We start from the raw sequence: 21,144 nt of genomic DNA on the forward strand, positions 1-21,144 counted from the left end.
TAGCAGAGATGTCCTTGGTAAAACCATGCAGAGATAGTTACAACAATATGTACACAAACATGCTTTAAGTCTTTATAATTTTAGGGAAAAACTCAAAATGGTTCTGCCCTAGCTCCCTGGAGTATTAAGAGGGAAGGAAGGGAAAACACATCCATATAGTTCAGTCAGTCAGTCTAACTTTAGGTCTAGAGCTTTCCTCCCTGTACACCTTTCTCTCAAGTGTTTCAGGCTCTTCTGGAAGCCAGTCCAGAGGTAACATGCTCTAGTGCTTAAACTAGAGATGGATGTGAACATATATGTCTCTGTATTCATATATATGAAAATGCTCATGAAAATCTGGATGTGTATCAGAGATAGTTTAAGAAACTTTGGAAAAAGTCCTGGAGGACCATCTGGAAGCTGCTCTGGGGAGTATTCAAGTCATCTGACAGATAAAGTTGCTTAGATGCACTTGGAGTTGGACTCTGACAGTGCAGATTCTATCAGGTTAACTGAGGCACAGCCTGACTGGGTTTTTTGGGAGAAATGGTATCTATTAGTCCTGTAGAAGTAGACAGAGCCCTTGGAATTGTACATTAGATCTATATCCCTTGTGGCTGGTTCAGGCTGGCTAGGAAGTGATGTGTGGTTGGGTCCAGGCAGTGGTTAATTCATCCATGAGTGATTGAGTAGTCTGTCTGTACTGAAGGATGCACTGGTACACCCCCGTTCAAGAAACCAACCCTGGACCCAACAATACTGGATAATTTTCATCCAGTCTCCAACTTCCTCTTTTGAAGAAGGGTTATGGAGAAGGTGTCAAGCTGCAGCTTCATAGGGCCCTGGAAGAAACAGATTATTTTGTCCCCCTTCAGTCAAGATTTAGGCCTGGTTATAATACTGAGATGACATTCATCATGCTAGTGGATGACCTATGGATGACTTGGGATGGCAGTGGTAATTCTGCCCTCCTTGATCTCTCTATAGCTTTCAATCCTGTCAATTCTTTTGGATACACTTAGGAGGAAAGGAGTGGGAGACATAGTGTTGCAGTGGTTCTCCTCCTTCTTCCAGGGCTGGTTCCAGTTGGGTTTGGGGTTGGACAGAGGGCAGAGATTGAGCCCTAGGCCCTTGCTTTATGGGGTTTCTCATATTTAACATCTACAGGTGGTCTTTGGGCTACAACCACTTATTTAGAGACTGTTCAAACTTGCAACAGTGCTGAACGAGGGGGACTTACAACAGGTCATTGGAGTTCCGGCTGTCACAGCATCCCCGCAATCGTGTGATTGTGCTTTCTGACATTCCCTGCCAGTTTTCCACAACTAAAGTCAACGGGGAAGCTGTGAGGTCCTCACTTAATGACCTGCATGGTCCTTCTTTAATGACAGGAACCAGGACTGCAATTCCAGTCTCAATTGCCATCGTAACACAAGGACTGCTGGAGGAAACTGCTGAGTGAAATCATCTGTTAGCATAGGATGAGATATCTTCAGTATGCTGATGATACTTAGTTCTGCATCTCCACCTCTGATCAACAAAGTGATGCCTTCAAGGTTCTTTATCAGTGTCTCGAGGCTGTGAGAATCTAGATAACGAGGAACAGACTTATACTTAACTCTAGTAAGACCAAGTGACATAGATTTTAGAGATTCTACCCTCAGGCAGAACTGATGCACATTTTGAGGATTGTCCTGGATTCTTGGCTTCTGCTTGAGGAGCAGATGACAGCTGCAGCCAAGAGGACTTCTGCATAAATTTATCTTGTGCATCAGTTGCATCCATTCCTGAAGCAGGCACTCTGCTCACTGTCACTAATACCTTAATCATTTCCTGTTTGGATTACTGGATTATTAGCAGGTTATTTGTCTCCTATTAATTCCTGCCCATCCCAACAAATTGGACAGAGTTGGCATGCTTCAGATTCCTTCTATCAAGCAATGCCATCTGATGGGACTCAGGAAGCCTGCCTTCTCCGTCACTGACCAGTGGAACACCTTATGCGCCAAAATCCAGACAGCCCCCAACCCTTTTGAAAGGCAGCAAAGATGTGGCTGTTCCCACAAGAATTGAGCCAGGGCATTGACTGAGTTAAACTCGGAGCGATATTTTAATAAATGTTTTATTGTTATTTGTTTTGTTTTCTGGCAGTTGTTTTATCTTGGTTTTTAAAATTGTTGTATTCCCCCCACCTCACCCCCAAGTTGTTTTGAATTGAGTGGCTATATAAAAACAACCAAACAAGCCCTAAATACTAGAGGTGTGCAAAATATTTAAAAAATATTTACTAGAGAAGTGCAAAATGGCCTGTTTTGAAATCACAGCACTTCTGTGAGGTCAGAACAGGATGTTTTGGGTTCAGGGCAATTTAGGGTGACCTCTATTACTGACCTTGTTAACCCAACCTTACTCAACTTTATAGTAATACCAGGATTTAAAGTCAATGTGATTCCAAAATGCAAAAGAGAATTGATGGTACAGACACTTGCTATTTTCTCAAAACTTGTGTTTCGCTTGAGTTCTTGGGGAAGAAAGCTCAGTTTCCTTGAGGCCTCATATATTGAATTATTTCAATCAGATTTAGCTCTGGGTATGTTTGGGCTGAGTATTTCCTTCTTTGAGAATGATTATTGAAGCAGTTGGGTGCTTTAAGGATTGGAAATTAGTAGTCCTCTTTCCTAAATTAAGGAGCAAACTTAGGAAAGATGAACTTGCTAAATCTTTATCTGTAATGGACAGAAGGAAGAACCTTGAGGGACAGGAGGAAGAACCACAACTAAGACAAAAGAAATCTGAGTCTGGGGCAGAAATGTAATTTGAGAAAGCGACTCAGACAGGACCCTCCCTAGTTCTCACGAAGATAAAGGGAGGAAGGGGGAAGCACATTCAGACTTGCAAGATTCTGTTACTGTAACCTTATAATAAAAGTAGTATTAGCATTCAGAACCTTGGTTTCCTAGTCTGGTCTACCTCGAAGGGCTGACATGACCTCCCTTATACAATTTTGAATTAAAATAGATACAGGATCTCAAAAGTTCAGGGTTTGCCTTTTAAACTTTATTTCCCATAGCAACTTATGAATACAAATCATTAGAAATGAATGATTCTCTTCAGGCGGGAAATATAAATCTTGTCGTTCAATACTGCCAAAAAAATGGTGTATCTTCAAGAAATAAATGGAACATAAATACTTGCAGTACTAATGTTGTGCAAGGCAGACTTCTTTAACTGAGATTAATCATTCAGCTTCCATATTTGATTCAGCCAAACAAGAAAATTTGTGGAAATGGACTCTTTGAACTTATCAGGAAGCAAATGGTGGTCCAAAAGATAAATACAAAATTGAGTAATATTATGGCCTGTCAGTGTAAAATCAGTTTCTAGACTACAAAAAACTAGTAATTGTTTGAGATAATACCATTTTTGCCTTATATGTATCAGTACTCAGACAAACAGAAATTATTATTATTTGCTATTTAAATCTTATCAGAACATGTGAAAAACAACATCATTTATCTACAGCATTTTACACTGAGCTCTTCTTAGTTGCTACAGCATAATCACTGGTTGTGTTGTAGCAGATACAGTGAATATGGCAGTATTACACAACATCATTTTTCTGTCCAAAACAACCTTATAAATGGGACATCTGATGTTTTGGATGCTGCATAATTCAAGCAATTTATGGAAAATTGTCAATTTTGGTGGTTTTAATAATTGAATAATTGAAAATCTTTGCAATTTGCTTTAGAATCTTTTCTCTGAGCTGTATTGCTGAAACTGTATTCAGGTATTCAGTAAGTGGAAATACTCAATATGTGAATAGTCCCAATAAGTTCACCATTTGCTGAAGTTGATCAAAATATAGAAATGTCAACAGGATATTCACACATACAGTACTAACACTGTAGTTGAAAGCCTTCACATGGATTTACTGGAACTGCTCACATGGTTGATATCTCTATTTTTTAAAGACATGAATAAGGCATGAATTTATTTCTTGCCTCTGATGACCTTAAAAAGCTTACAGCAGATACTGTAAGTTGTGATTGTTTAATTAATCCTAGATGCACATCACTTTCTGTTGTTATATTTTGCTGCAGTGGACTAATACTGTTATTTCTTTGGGAGTTTATGGGTAAGTCATTGATCACCTCCCTTGTTTGCAGTGTCTCTGTGGTGATAAGGTGCCTTCCACAATGACTTATTTCCTTTTTCTTCTTTACCTTTACCCTTCCTTATACCGGAGCTCTGGCCCTGTAGTATTGTTTATTTTGTCTAAATTTCGTGCAGGAATATCCATGTCTTGGTACCAATAAGTCTTTTATTATTAGAGATACCAAGTAATTGAATCTCATTTAGGTGTGTGGGGATGGGTGGATTTATGGATTATATGATATATAATCAGCTTAGATGAAAATTTGTGTGTGCTTATATATTGATAGATATCAGCTCTATGATCAGCACAAATCATCTTAGATGAATGTGGGTATATGTGTGTGGCTGTATTCTGTGAAAGCTACCAGCTCTGTACTCATTCTACTGCTAAAATAATTTAACCTGATCATATGTTTGGCAGCGCTGTAAAACTGAGTTGTAAGTCTTGCAGATAGATTACAGTATTTTTGATAATGTGATACAAGCATCAGATAATAACAGTATGAAACAGCAGTAGATCCTCCCACTGAGAAACATAAAATTAATGCTGGTGACATGACTTGGCTACATTCTTTCTTATTCTATTGAAATTTATCACTCCACTGGGTGAGTAATCACAACTTTTTATAGGAAATTTTGATTCATGGCATGTTCAAAAGAAATTGTAATACAGGATTACAATAAAACAACTTACAAAGCCCTCATCTTGTTCGGGGGTGGGGGGAATATTGCAAATATCTGATGAGCTATAGAGATTTATTGTTAAATTTAAAGGAGTGCAGGTCTCCTTCTTGCTTATTCCAATCCATTCATCTTTTTTGAGATTGCGCAAGGCTTCTGATTCCCCACCTTCCTCCAGAACACTGCTTAATGCAAATGCTTTGATGAATTCATAAACTCGTTCCAGATTTCTATCTAATGTCATTATTTTGTACCTTTGCAGCACATAATATTCCCATAAACACTGATTTTGGTTGGATTCCTTTTGCTATTCAAATTCCAACAAATAAAATTGTTATAGACAGTTGTTTTTAAGCCAAAATTAAAGAATCATACATTGCAAGGCTAAAAAAAATGATATGTAATATTTACCCATTTATATTTAAAGTTCATTTCTTAGGAATATATATTCAGGACATTTGACATTTTAGACTTAAAATTGAAGAATTGTACTGAATAATTATACTAATAGTAAAGATTTATTTTTTGAAAGCATTGTTAATGATAATATTCCTTTTTATTTCCCAAGTCGAGCAACAAATAAGGATCCTCATGTAATCTTAACTGCACCAACTGCACACACAAGAGGGGATTGAAAAAGTCCCAAAGTTAGCATATGAAGGAAATGCCAATGACGCCATGTATTCCATGGCCCTCTAATATTGTATGACTATTGCAGAAAGATAAATGGAATGAAGTACCTAGAAGATGCCCTGACTGACAAGAACCTGAAAGAGAAGCATTTTATGCTACAAAATTTCACTGCAGTTTCTACATGTACATTTCATTATTAATTTCACCAAAACAATTATGTTCATCACAAGTAAGAAACTCATTTTTCTTTGGGCTTTTCATCAATTGTGAGATTCCAAAGTCTAGTGCTAAATGATTTTGTGTAATTTTTTTGAAGGTGATCAGAAAAATAGCAACCAGAAAAATGGCATTGCTGATAAGCACAGTTCACTGTGTGGAACTAGATTGTATGAAAGCTCCGTAAGAGGATGGATTTGAATAAATCCACTATTTCAGAAAGCAAGAACAAGGCAGCTTGTTGAGCTCATAATGATAGAGGACTCCCATTATTCATTCAAATATATTTTGATGCAATTATACTTGAATGCTATTGCAAGTTCACTGTTAGTGAAAAAGGTGGACTATCTTCTAAAAGTTTTTTTAGATCAATTTTATATAAATCTGATAAATAAATAGCTGCCTGATTTTTATTGGGAATGAAGGAGCAAAAGAGCAAAAGAAATTAATCTTATTTATGATGATCTGTCATTTATGTATTCACTGAAGCTAAAAAAGCATTCAAACATGTCCCTTCCTTAAAATATATGCATTTGGTCCTCATCCTCTTCTATCCATGGTAGTATAGTAGTTCTAGGATAGTCCCTAATGTATACATTATACAGATATCTTCCAGACCAGTTCTAAAGACTTTGTGAATTCCTAGTCCATCTTGGTGGCTTTTGGTCAGATGCATAAGAATATATCCAATCAATATATATGTAATTTCTTCACAGGTACAGTTCTGGATTTTGTTTTATTTGATATATAGCTGAACACACTGCATTTAATATTTTTTTGTTTGTCTTTTCAGAATTATAGATCAGCGGTTTGAACGAGTTTCATATTTTATCTTTGGTGATTTCAACTTTCGACTGGATTCAAAGTCAGTGGTGGAGGTAGGAAATTCTTTGTTTACATCTACATTCCATTCAAAATTCTTTAATTTTTTAAAAGTAATCAGGAATTTAAATTGATACTAAATTAGCTAAAAAAAACCCACATCTTTTCATAGTTAACCTACTTGAAAACAGCTATCAAACTATATAATTTACATAGTTTGATTATTTCAGTATGGTTCAGTATGGTTATTCTTTCTTCTTGCTATAATGCTACGGGTCTACATAATATATAGAATCTGCAGTAAATCCATTATTTGATTGATTGATTGATTGATTGATTGATTGATTGATTGATTGGAGTCAAAGGCCTGCAGAGATAGGGGATTTATGCTTGAATGGTTGAGAAATGCCATACACAGAAATGGACAATCTGTTGGTGATTCATGACATGCTTGGGGGGGGGAAGTATTTAACAATGATTTTTAAATGATTTTTTAAACTTATCTTCATATACATGTTCTGTATTTTTTTATTTTTGGTGCCTTCAAGTCAGTTTTGACTCCTGGTGACTGCCTAGACAAGTCCATGCACTTTTCCTGGCAAGATTTCAGAAGTAGTTTGTCCTTGCCTGCTTCCTAGGGCTGAGAGAAAGTGACTGGCCCAAGGTCACCTAGCTGGCTTCATGCCTGAGGCAGGACTAGAACTCACAGTCTCCCAGTTTCTAGCCTGATGTCTTAACTACGGCACCAAACTGGCTCTTCTTTAATATAGACACACTGTTTTTTTAACACAGTTGCTCCCCATTTATGTAGAACTTGATTTTACACAGAGATTCCCATAAATCACTTTTAAAATTTTCAGGGTGCATAAAAAGGTGTGCAAAATAGTACAGTGCAGAGATGAATACAGCAGAGCAAAACTCTAAGGCAGGCAGCATCCCCCGCATGGCAGAAGCTTTCCTTTATTTTCTAGAGCACAAAATGAAAACAATAAAGGAGGAGGAAAAAGAACAAAGCCCACCTTTCATTTCATATGAACTTCCATCACACATTTTGGGGGCAGTCAGGTTACACAAGACTTTCTGGAACAGTTTTGAAAGTTGGGGAGTGTCCGCATATCTTTCATGTAGAGGCATTCTTGCGTACACATTATTTATTAATATAAATCACTTTTGTATTTATGGATTAATACAATTCTTGAGTTTACATTCAGTTTCAGGGAAGAACAAATCTTCCTTCAGTCATCATATTTATCTGGTAGTTGTTGATTTGGTTCATTTAGTTCATTTGCTCAAGAATGTAGACCAGACTAAATTCTCCAACATCTCTGATTTCATCCACATTTCCTGTACAACATTGAAAACTGTTGTAGCTCAAAGGCAATTATACTGCAAAGAAGAAGATCTGCACCCCTTTGAGAGCATTCAAATGTTTGCCAAAAGATGGTTGCTGGGAACAGCATTTATTTATTTATTTATTTATTTATTTATTTTAGCATTTCTAAAATTAAAGGCACCACCCAAAGTAACATACAAAGTTTGAAAAATGCTGAGTAATAATTAAAGCAATCCATCTTTTATTATCTCACAGAACATTCATAGTGAAGAATTACTATATTGCAGAATGATATGAGAATCATTTCTTTGCAGAGGGAGAATAATACCCTTTGTAATAAATACAGTGGTACTTAAAAGTTTGTGAACCCTTTTGAATTTAAAATATTTCTGGATAAATATGACCTAAAACATGATCATTCCTCCACGCGTCCTAAAACTAGACAGATAGAACCCAATTAAACAAAAGAGTCAAAAACATTATACTTCAAAAATTGAAAAGGGTTCACAAACTTTTAAGCACCACTTTACATCTGGCAACCCATTAGTAGTAACTATTAAGTTGTTGTAGCAATAAGCCTTCAAAGTTTACTTGGAGTTGAAAAGCCTCCTGGTAAACTGCCAGTTTATCCTAACCCCATTAACAGACTAAAAAATAAACATAACTTTATTATTTTATTTTCTTGCATACTTAATCAGTGGCTGGATCCAGTAATCCATGATTAATTGGTACCTACTCTGTCACTGTTCATATAAAGTAGATGGATGTTTTAGCTTATCATTAGCTAATTAAAAAGACATGGCTGTTCCAGCTGTGTTTGTTCTAGTGGGCCATAGCAACTTTTTTTGTTTGTACTTGTTTATGAATGAAGGGCAGAATTCCATTTGCACTGCTGTGGTGCAGTCTGCAGAGTTCAAACACATCTTGAATAACAGTAACAACATTTGGTAGATTGGTGTTCAATTCATAATTAATCTTTTGCAGGACATATGCCATAGATCTCTTGGAGGCTGCTGATCCTGAAAGTTATAGTTGCTTTTAATTTCTATATCCTTTAAAAAACCCTTTTATTTTTAAGTAATAAATATAGAAATATTCCCATGCAAAAGATTTCTGGAACTTTTTCATGAATAGTCTGGTTTTTTTTAAACTTTCTGTAATATACTAGCATTAATATTAGTAGCAAGTCACCCATCCTTATATAATGAAAGTCCAGATACCTTTGCCACAGTAAATAACCTGTTGCTTGTAGATTTAAGCAATGTGAAAGGTAAGCACTGTAATTCTGGGAAAGGGATGTACTACATGTAGCCCAGGTTCTCCAACTTAGGACCTACCAGTGCCGGCTAGTATTTTGAGAGTTGGTAGGCATTAAATGGAGGAAGACAAATATAGTTCAAACATTGTGTTAGAGAAACATTTAAATCTATAGATATATATTTTAAAAATGAAAGAAAAATGAAGGGAACTGGTCACATTCAAGAGATGTCCTAGGAAAGGTATAGACAATATGATACCCTTCAGATGTTTTAGATTTGAACTCCAGCAGCCCTTAGCATTGGCTAAACTGGTTGGAACATACAAGAGTTGAAAATATGTGAGTTGTTTTCTGGCCTATAAAATTATTCTCCACAGCATTTATTGCTTAGCTAGTGTAGGGCTGGGAATAAGGGTTTGGCTTGGTTGGGTTTCGTTTTAAATCAGTGACTCATGATTACAGTTTGTTTGACATATTCAGATCTCTCTAAAACAGATCTTCTCATATTATTGTTGGAATAAAAAGTTTTTAAAATGTATTCGCAGCAGAAAACTAGCTGTGAAAGCAATTGCATTCTTAGATGACAAAAGAATGGAAGGGATGGTAGAGATGTAGCAGAGAAACAAAATAAATTCCTTTCACCTGTGTTTGTTACAAAAGGTTTAGGAGAGATACTTGAGCCTTTATAAACTTTCTTGGGTAATTGAAACAGCAGTAAATTATTTTACATGAGAAAATATGCTTCAGTATCTTGAAACACCACAATGTAACCTCCTAGCAAAAAAATATGTAATTTGTCACTCAGATCAGGCTCAGTGCCAGAGGAGTGGAAGGTAATCAATATGACACCCATTTTTAAAAAGGGAGATCTGGGAAATTAAAAGCCAGTTAGCTTAATGTCTATTCCAAGCAACTTAGTAGAAATTATAATAAAAGAAAATTAATTAGACAGCTAGGGGAACAAATCTTGCATTCAGCATGGATTTTACAAGGGGAAATCCTGTCTCACCAAACTTTTGTTAGAGTGATGGTTTTTTAAGTGTCAGCAGACATGTGGATGGAAATGATCCCATCTATATTTTATGTTTAGATTTTCATAAGCCTTTGCACGTTCCTCATCAAAGGTTCTGAGTAAATGTAGTAGTTGTAGGTAAGAGGGTAGGTTCTTTCATGGGTTGTTAACTGGTTAAAAAGCAGAAAGCAAAAAGTAGGAATAAATAGGCAATTTTTAAATAAAAGGAAGTAAGAAGTGGAGTCCCACAAGAATTTGTATTAGGGCCAGTGGTTCTTTATGTGTTGACAAATGATTTTGACTTTAGCAATATACCGTACTGAAATATTAAGAAAGTCAAAAAAAAAAAATCAAAGGTGGTTATAAAGAACTCTAGGAATGGCTTTTTAAACTGGTTGAATGGTCTATTTCTCTATCATTGCATTTTATACTCCACCCCAATCTAGCAACTTTCAGCAGTTCATTTGTTAACAGTATATAGTACAGAAAACAATTAAAATATCCACAGAATGGTTAAATTGACAACTGTCATAAAATCCCAGAAACAAGTACACAATATAACCAACTAAAATAGAACAAAAAGAAAAAGAAAATGAAAAGAATTAGAAAATAAAAGGTGGCACAGTGCATGCTCTCCAAAATAGTTATGTTTTTAACATTTCTTGAAAAGCAACAGAGAGGGGGCCAGCCTGATCTTCGTGAGGAGTCCATTCCAAAGCATTGTCACTGTCACAGAGAAGCAGTGGCATCTAGCTTCTGTCCCCCTCACTTCTTAGAAGGGACTGTGAGTAGTTTTTTCCTGGGTGATCTAATAGTTCAAATGACAAATACAGTTCAACTTAAGTAAGTGTAAAGTGATTCACATTAGGGCAAAAAACCCTAGTATATTGGTGGGATTTGAGTTGTCTGAAACTAACCAAGAAAAGATCGGGGATCACAGTGGATTGCTCAATCAAGATATTAATTCAGTGTGTAGCAGCTGCGAAAAAGGCAGATTCCATGCTAGGGATCATTAGAAAAGGGATTGAAAATAAAAATGCCAACATTGTAATGCCCTTATACAAATCCACAGTACTCTAGCTTCTGGAGTACTGTGGAAAGTTCTGGTCAATGCATTTGAAAACGTATATAATAGAGGTGGAGAAAGTGCATAAAAGAACAACTAGAAGGGGCATGATTAAGGTGTATAAAATGTTAAATGGCATGGGACAAAGTTGGCAAGGAGAAATTTTTCTCCCTTTGGACCAGGAGCCACCTAGTGAAGCTGACTGGAATGAGATTTAAAACAGACAAAAGAAAGTGCTTTCTCATATAGTGCACAACCAATGGACCTCATAACCACAGGACAAAATTATCACTAATTCTTGGTGGATAGCTTTATTAAGGGCTATTGGTCTTGAAAACCTAAGGATATTTCCAGCTTGAGAGCAGCATGCCTCCAAATACTAGTTGTAGGGTAACCATGGTAGAAGAGGTGTAAATCTCCATCTGCTGCATGCAAAAACTCCAGATGCATCTGTTTGGGCACTGGAAAAAACAAAATGCTGGACTAAGATGGTCTTTGGCCTGATCTAGCAGGGCTGTGTTTATGTTCTAATGGGTTGAGTTGGGTTTGGCTTTGCTATAAGGTTTGCTACCTAATTTCATGTTTGAAACATAACTTTACTATGGGTAGGTTTTAGCTGTCTATTCTTTTTAGAAATGACTTGTAGACACCAGTTGGGCAAACCTGTTTCATTTATACTGTAGACATAGATTATCAACATTTTTGTGGAAAACTAAATGAAATAGCACATGCTGAAATGCACTTAAACACAACACCTCTTTTTCAGCAAGTTAAAGAGTTTTGTTACTGAAGAGAAAGAGAGCATAGCTTGAATCCACCTGTGTTTCATGCTTGCTCTTGACTACCTAGGTTTTTAATATTTGACTGCATCTTGCTATATTTTGTTAATCAAACCCTGCAGCTATTTTCCTACTCAAGATAGGTTCCTACAGTAAATTTGGTGGCAGAATTAGTCCCATAAATCATTATTTTCTGCCATAATTGACATAAAAGTATGGAAGTGTTAGTGGAAGGGTCACAACCCCTGTTTAAATTTGTAAGGCTGCCTTCCCATTGGTGTCCAAGACTGGCTGTCATTTTGTGTTTTTAACATGCAGAGGTGCCCTTTCCCCTGTATTTGTTAGAGCAGATGTCCTTGATTGATTAGCTTGGCGGGGGGGGGGGGGGGATTGACCTATAAAGGGTTGTCTGCTTTCTATAGTTCTTCATGCAGTGAAGTAGGAAACAGGGAGTTTTCCATAGATTAGAGAGGTCTTCTCACTTAGGAATTGCTAATAAGAATTTCTGTATCATCTTCCAGTGGAACCTATAAGCTCAATTTAATGCTTTGTCCTATAGTGGAAGGCAGAGGCATGTTTTAACTTGCTGTTTGAATTTTAGTTTCCATTCAACTTTGTTGAGAAGAGCACTATTCATTTTCTTTTTGTCTGTTTGTTTCACCATAAGTAATAAGAAGATACTATGATAAATAAATTAATCATTATGTGATCCCATCTACCCTGCCCCAGGTACATCAATATTATAAGAAATCGGCTTTCTTGAATTATTGTTATTTTACAATATTAGCTAAAATATTGCAAGTTTTTCTGTACCATTTCTCATTATGAACTGCCTACCAAAGTATCAAACTTATCTTATGAAAGTATTATAGTTCAGGAAAAAAACATATCATGAACTAATTCTGCATCACTGGTCCCCAATAGTGCTTTTTATATATACTGGGACTTCAGTTTCTCAAAATTCAGTGCCAGTATGAACACCCATGCTAACTAGGAATTCTGGAAATTGCAGTTCCAGCTCATTCATCAACCTGAACTTGATAGCAACATTCTTTCTCATTATCTCTTTGTGTCACTTGAGCTCCATGATCAAAAGTACATGTTGGTTTGTAGACTGCATTGTCCAGAGGGATTAGGTTGGTTTCACAGCTTGAAATGTGAAGGGAGATGTCATTTTATTTGGTTAGTTTGAATGTGCTAACTGTTGTTCTTTTCTATGTAAACTTCATGTATGAATTCTAGTGCTTTGATTTTATATATGTTCCTGTTTAGGTTGTAAACAATTAGTAATAAACAATATTAAAATAAATAAATGCATATTTAATAAAAAGGAGACAATTCTTTATACCAAATACTGCCAGTTGGGGATTATAAGAATTGTAGTTCATATTGAGGAAGTTATGATGACATTCTCATTTGTACACTTTGTTGTTGTTGTCATTGTTAACCTTCTGTACTGCATAACTAACTACTTCAGACCATAATGTTTCTGAGCCTCTGAATATAAGAAGGTACCGTCTATATTATGGATGAGCCAGCACAAATTATTTCTGAAGAAAAGATAGATAGGTAGATAAGGTCTATTTCCCACAGTTTTAGATTAAATCTGGTCAGGATCATGCTTCATACAGTCAACAATTCAATACTATTTATCCTTCAGCAGTTTGATAGATTAATGTTACTATGATGTCTTTTCCATGTGCGGTAGCATAATGAACTATTATGTAAATATGCTATTTTATTTTGGAGGTAATTCAATAAAATAATTTGTTAAGCCTCGTAGTCAAATGTTTTACATTAATCTACAAATGGAAGCATTATTCAGTCTTGCTTTGTAGCAAAGATTAAGTGATCTAATCCCTTTCTGAATATCATTAATATCTTTGATTATAGCATGGCAAACTAGAACAAGGATGAGTTAGAAAAACCATAATAATATATGATGCTGAGATATGATGCTGGATATTTGACTTGATCTATAAAATTGGGCTGCTAGTTCTATGGTTCTACCACAGGATGATTTGAAGAAGCCCCAACATATTTTAGCAATAAAGCATTCTTGTACTTAATTCAAAATGACACTGTGTATTATGTGGTATGTAAGATTTATTCCATGATAACAATGCTATACGTATTACCCTTCTCAATAAAAAAATTGATGCAGCTCCTGGTGACTTGAATATAGACTATATTGAGATGGTTTGGTTTGAAATTTGCAGACTTAATCTGCAAAAGTGCACGTATGTGCCCACACACATACACTCTATAACTATTTCAGCTGCAACAGTATCAATGGAGAGGGAGGGTTAAAGCTCTCCCAGCCATTTCCCCAACTACCTTCCCCCTTATGCTTTACCACTGCCAATTTTCTAAAATACTTTGTTTCTGCAATGAGAAGGGACTATAAAGTCCTCTTAGAGGAGATGTCAGAATGCCCTGTGCTCTTATTTCTGAACTGAGTGGGCAGTTCTAGTTCCTAGGTTTTGCAGAAAATTAATAGCAGGAGCAATAGCTACAACAGTGATAAGTAAGTGGGAGGAAGGAAAATAAAGAGGTGGGGGTGATTATACCTGTGGCAGGTCACAACAAAAGTATTGAAGGCTTTCATGTGACTGACAAACCATAGGTTACCCATCAGTGCTCTGACTGCTTATCTTGGAGAAAGTGTACTTAACCTCATTTGGAATTAACTCTGAGGAATTGTAAATAGATTTATACTATAATATTGAATTCCATATAGAGTAAATCTAATGCCCTCTAGGTATACTGGACTACATTCTCACAGTCAACTTTCAACTTTATTGATTAGTCTTACAACCATATCAACAAGAATAAGGAACATCAGCAAAGGTAAAACAAATAACTAATACACAAAATCCATGATACAATAAAATGTTATAATAATAAAATGCAATAGTACTAAATATAATACTATTATAAAATAATATAATAATATATCGCTAATATCATAAATCCAGATTCATATAAGACCATCACCCCTACTTGATACTCCAATCTGCTCTATATATTGGGCACTCAACTGAGCTGCCTTGTCCACAAACTTGGCAGTCCTACTCACAATAAAGATATTTGTGCCCGAAAGAAAATAGGATAATCTGTGTTTGGAGTCCCAATGGACTGTTCTTTCCAACAGAGAGGACAAATAATTAAGCCTGAGTGAGTCATAAGTTTACAGTCAAACAAAACATGGGCAATGTCTTCTATGGCTAGGTCCCCACATACACACAGCCTCTCATCATAAGGCATGTGATGGAAACAACCATATTTGACCATGGAGTCCAGTAATTCAAACCTAGCTCTAGTGTAGGCCTTTCTTAGGTTTTGGGTTATACTCATCGACAGGTATTTTTCAGAATTAAAGGTAATTTTATTCTTAGCTAACCATTTTAATGACCCATTTTTAACCAGTTCCTCCATGTCCGTTTGGGCACTGATATCCGGGGCTCGCTGTTTAAAAATATCCTTTGCCTGCGAGGTATTTATAAGTACCTGTTGAGTGGAAAGCCCATATTGTGAGATAACTTTAGTAAGATGTTTTAGCCAGGATATGGAGAGGTCCATACTTATTTGTTCCAACAGGCATAATTTGGGAAGCCTATCATAATCCATTAAATGGACTCTCTGCCAATAAGAAAAGACCTTAATTACTGACTGGCTCTGTATAGAATGGGTACCTGTTTCCGCTCTGATCACGGGGGCTGACGTGTTCTTAACAACTCCCAATATATTTCTTAAAAAATGGGTCTGGATATGTTCAAGTGCAGCAGATTTTGCAAGGCCCCACACTTCCGCGCCATAGGTCATCATTGGGACAATTTTTGCTCTAAATACTTTCAGTATAGGGGTCAGCATGCCAGGATATTTATAATTATACAGTTTAAGTAAGCTTTTGGCACAGACCTCAGCCCTCCCTGCTGTCCTTCGAAAGTGATTTTCCCAGGCTCCAATATCAGTAAAAACCACTCCTAAATAGGTAGAAGAATTCACCTGTTCTATTGGCTCCCCCTTTATCTGCCAATGGTATTTCACTCTTTTTGCTAAAAACCATCACTTTGGATTTACATTTATTTATAGTTAGAGAGTTAGAAACACAGTAAGTATTTAACTTTTTCAAGAGTCTTTTCAGACCTATTTGAGAGTATGCCATTAGAACCATGTCATCCGCATATAAAAAAACGTTTACAAATGTACCATGAATTTTTAATGTGTGTGTCTGGGGTACACAGAGACCCTGGCATATCATTAATGTAAAGATTAAAAAGCATTGGGGCTAAGATACACCCCTGCCTAACACCTCTATGAGTGGGGATGCTCTTAGTTAAGGAGCCATTTACACCAGTTCGTACTTTTAGGTGGGTATTTGAATAAAGGGCCTTTACCAGAAATAAAAGTCTGGGCTCCATATTTAAGTTAATCAATTTCTTCCATAAGATATTTCTATTTATGGAGTTGTTAGGCACACGCCTTTGTTTATTTGTTTACCCAAGTTCCAAAAGCCAGATAGAACTTGAGACGAGGCTTTATTAGCTAACATACGTTTTATTGGCCAAGAAACATTCTGGATGGCTCATTCAACACAGTGGCAAACTGTTGAGGAGAACCACACCTTGCAAAGCAAACAACAGAGATTTTATAGACGTTTACAAATGTAATCAGATCATACATCCCCTCATGTCCATACAAGGGATTTTTGGGATGGTCTAAGGGGAGGAAAAGGTGGATCTCAGAAAGAGAAAGTTAGCTCAACTCTCTTCTCCTGTTACCAAAGAAATGCCTACCTCCTTATCTCTCTCGGAATGCAGGGCCTCTTTCTTTGCAACTTTTACCAAGCTTGTACCAAGCTAATTGCTTATTTGAAGACAATCAGGCATTCAACAAAGAGATAAGGTGGGGGGAAAGAAACACTGTGCTCTTTACAAAGCAAGTTAACCCTTTATAAATAAGATAGAGTGCACTGTTACATGTATGTTTATACATTATGTGAAATATATATATAGAATATAAAATCATATATTAAAATAATGCCCTTCAGAGTCAAAAGCTGCAGTTAGATGTATAAAAGCAGTGAACAGTTTATTGCCTCTAGCCAGTTGTTTTGTAATAAGGTGATGTAAGATAAAACAGTTATCTAATGTGGAGCAATCTGGTCTAAAACCAGTTTGTTCCTCTGCAAGGAGGTTTATCCTAATTACCCAATCCTCTATTTTGCCTAAGAAGTGTTTAGCATACATTTTCGCTACAATTCCGATGAGACTTATTGGTCTGTAATTTTGAGGGTCGGACCTGTCTCCCTTTTTGTGTATAGGGATGACAATTGCAACTTCCCACCCTACTGGAATAAATCCTGTATTATTTATGTAGGAAAACAGACCTGCAAGTAATGGGGCCCACCAGTCAATATGAGTTTTAAAGAGTTCTGGAGGTAAAAAAAATCCTCTCCTGGCGCCTAATTAGGTTTCAAGGATTGGATAATAGATTTAACCAGCTACTGACACAGGGGGCCAAGGAGGGAGGTTTTCAAAATATGTGGGATCAGTTAGTCGCTTTTGTGGGAGGCTTTGATTTGAGTCTGTAAACATGCTTGTATAAAAATCCTCCCAAACTAAAGCAGGTGTAGGAATATCAAGTTGGAATTTGTGTTCCTTCAGGAGACCCGCAACGGAATTCCAGAAAAAAATAGAATTAGTTCCTTTTGCTGAAAATTCCAAATCTGCCCATAATTTAGCAGTATAAAGGGCTTTTTTAGACATAATGAGTTTCTTATATTCACGCCTAATTTGTAACATTCTAGAATGATTTTTTAAGCTAGGATATCTCTGGGCCAGTCACATTGGCGTCCTCAAATGTTTTCTAGAATGTAAACAGTCGGAATCAAACCAGTTTATACTGGATTGGTAATGATTTCTAATAGGAACTTTATCAATTAGGAATTTCCTCAACAAGGTAGACAGATAGGAGTATTGTATCAAGATCTTATCTGGGCATTGAGTAGGGGTAGAGATTTCTCCAAGACTGGGCCTGTTCTTAGTTTAGAAAGGTAGATAATGCCTTAGTATCTACCTTGGCCCACCTAAGCCTTTTATTCTGCCTAATTTCAATATTTGCTAATAGCCTCTTATCATGTGGCATAGATGGTCTAGTGTCAGATCTGGCTAGAAAACAGACTGTAATCAGCTGATGGTCACTGTCCTCTCTCACATGGGTTTGAATGTCTGAAAAGAGCCCGGACTTGTTTCGGGAGACACAGATGTAATCTAGGACACTACTGGAATTCCCTGAATGATATATGAAAGGGTATATGAAGCCAGAATCTTTACCCTCTAGGATATGAAGGTTGCACTTATAAATTAAAGAGACCAAATGTGAACCTGCCATATTCCTTTGGAATCTCTGGAGCGCCAGGGTAAGTTATTAGTGAGGTAATCCTCAGGAATAACTCCCAATCGGACAAAATCGAGTAAAGAAGCCCCAACTCTAGCATTAAAATAGTGTACAATAGCGTTCAATAATATTGAATTCCATATAGAGTAAATCTAATGCCCTCTAGGTATACTGGACTACATTCTCACAGTCCTTGAACACTGCTAGTGCTGGTTGGATCTTATGGGAACTGTAGGCCAAAATATCTGGATGATTTGCCTATTTGTGGAGAACATTATTACTCTTAATAGCTGTATGTTCATGCAGAATGCTTAACTGGTTATGAATTAATCCACTTGCTAAGTTGCACAGCATACTAAACCAACAAAAATAACTCAGGTTTATACTAACCAAACATAATGTGCAAATGGATGAATTATGTTTATTCCTTTTTTAAAAATAGTTTTTGTTTTAAAAATTATGTAATAATAAGAAATACATTCAAAGAAAAAACATAGCAAAGTAAATGTGAACAAGAAAGGAAAGGAAAAGAAGAGATGAAAAAGGAGATAGAAAAAATAAAATAACAGAAAATATTATGCATAGAGAGGGGGAGAGAGAGAGAGATGGCTTCTGATTTTCCTCTTGGCAATTATACACACAATTCTGGTCAAACCTCTCTAAGATTAAATCATAATTCCCTTCTTTCTATAACCTTTCTAATCATCAAAACCATAAGTCACAAAGTCCATAAGGGGTTTCCAGTAATTGATGAATGTCAATAATCAAAGAAGTCAGTTTGGCCATCTCAGCAAGTTCTGTCAATTTCACCAGCTATTCCTCCATGGTGGATAATGCCAGATCTTTCCATCTTTGTGCATACAACAATATTGCCACAGTAATCATATATTGAAATAATATTCCATCACACTTTTTAACTGTTTATCCATTTTCCCCAGAGGAAAAGTTCTGGCTTCAATTGAATATTAATCTTTAAAATCCTATGTATCAATGTCTGTATTTGAATCCAAATTTTTTTAGCTTTTTTACATATCCACCAAACATGATTAAAATGTCCCTTCATGTTGTTCACATTTCCAACATACATTTGAAATGCCTTTATACATTCTAGATAATTTATCTGGTGTCATGTACCAATGACACATCATTTTATAAACATTATCTTTAAGATCATAACATAATGTAAATTTCAACCCTTTTGACAACATATTTTCCCATCGATCCATCTGTATATTATAACCAAAATTCTTAGCCCACTTTATCATACATTCTTTAATCTGTTCTTTTTCTATTTCAAATTTCAACAAAAGTTTATATATTTTAGCAATTACATGTGTTCATCATCTGTACACAATTGCACTTCAAATTCTGTCTTACTTTGCTCTATACCATAAGTCTTTTTATCCATTTTAAATCTTTCTGTTAACTATAAATGGGAAAACCATTGACAACCATATCCTTCTGCCATTAGCTGCTCTCTTAATTTAATTTTATATTCCCTTTGGTGATTATCCAGTAATTCCTAGACATTAAGCATTTGTCTTTACCTGTTGTTTTTCTTCTTGTGCTGAGATCCAGAGATGTTTTTGGGCACAGCCTGGGTTTATATCTATTCCATATCCTCAATACGGCACGTCTAATAAAATGCTTTTTAAAATTTACTTTATCATACCATAAATATCCATGCCATCCAAACCTCAGGTTGTGCTCTTCTAACTCTAAAAGTTTTTTTTTGTTGTTTCTCAGCAATAGCCATTCTTTCATCTAAACCAAACAACAAGCTGCAAAATACAATTTTAAATCCAGTATACCCAGTCCTCCTCTTTCCTTTGCATTTTCTAACACTTTGTATTTAACTCATGGTTTTCCCCCCTGCCATACAAATTTAGATATATCTTTTTGCCATTGCTTGAATGGTACATCAGTTTTCGAAACAGGTATTATCTGAAACAAAAGCATAATTCTAGCTAAAACATTCATTTTTATCACAGAAATTCTCCCCAACAGTGGCAATTTTAATTTCTCCGATCTTAACATGTCCTTAATTTTATTCCATGTATTAACATAATCATGTTGAAATGATGTACAATTCATATTTTTTTTTTCTCAATCTTACAACCATTTTTCTCCATCAGTTTGATTTGATCTTCTATTTTCATATTTTTGTTAACATCTTCATCTTCTGATTATTAATCTTAAAACCTGCTAGCATACCAAAACCTTTTAATTTTCCATTAATGTTTCTGCTTCCTCTAACAGATTGTTCAAAACTACCACCAGGTCGTCAGCAAATGCCCTTAACTTATAAGTTTCTTTTTTAATCTTTACTCCCACAATTCTCTCACCTTGTTTTATATCTCTATTCAGGACCTCAAGAACTAAAATGAACAAGAGTGGAGACAGCAAGCATCCTTATCTTGTCCCTTTTTGAATCTCACAAGGTTTTGTTAATTCTCCATAACAATTATTTGTGGTTTCTGTGAGGTGTAAGTCGATCTTACCCATTTAATAAAATTGTCTCCAAGGCTCACATTTTCCAGAAATCTAAACAAGAAAATCCAGTTCAAATTACCAAAAGCCTTTTCTGCATCTAAGAAGATCAATGCAGCTTGTTTTTCACTGTGTTGCTCCAAATATTCTAGGATATTCAACACATTTCTAATATTATCTCGTAATTCTCTTTTAGGTAAAAACCCACATTGATCTTCATGAATAAAGTTCTATAAAATTATTTTCAAACTTTCAGCCAAAATCATTGTAAACAATTTATAGTCGTTATTCAATAAAGATATTGGTTGATGAATT

General features: G+C 35.8%; 1 protein-coding gene across 2 annotated transcripts in view; it reads left to right on the forward strand.

The window, feature by feature from the left end:
* The window catches only part of INPP5A (inositol polyphosphate-5-phosphatase A), a 323,622-nt gene that overhangs the window by 201,178 nt on the left and 101,300 nt on the right, over positions 1-21,144 (forward strand). For both annotated transcript variants that reach the window (XM_088132558.1, XM_088132559.1), the window contains exon 9: positions 6,461-6,545. In XM_088132558.1, coding sequence (XP_087988684.1) covers positions 6,461-6,545 — 85 coding nt within the window. The remainder of the gene's footprint in view (positions 1-6,460; positions 6,546-21,144) is intronic.

The sequence above is a fragment of the Python bivittatus genome, unplaced genomic scaffold (genome assembly GCF_059951505.1).
Source record: "Python bivittatus isolate LINGU-HERP-01145 unplaced genomic scaffold, Pbiv_v1 ctg000980_np1212, whole genome shotgun sequence".
In the NCBI taxonomy this organism is placed as follows: domain Eukaryota; kingdom Metazoa; phylum Chordata; class Lepidosauria; order Squamata; family Pythonidae; genus Python; species Python bivittatus.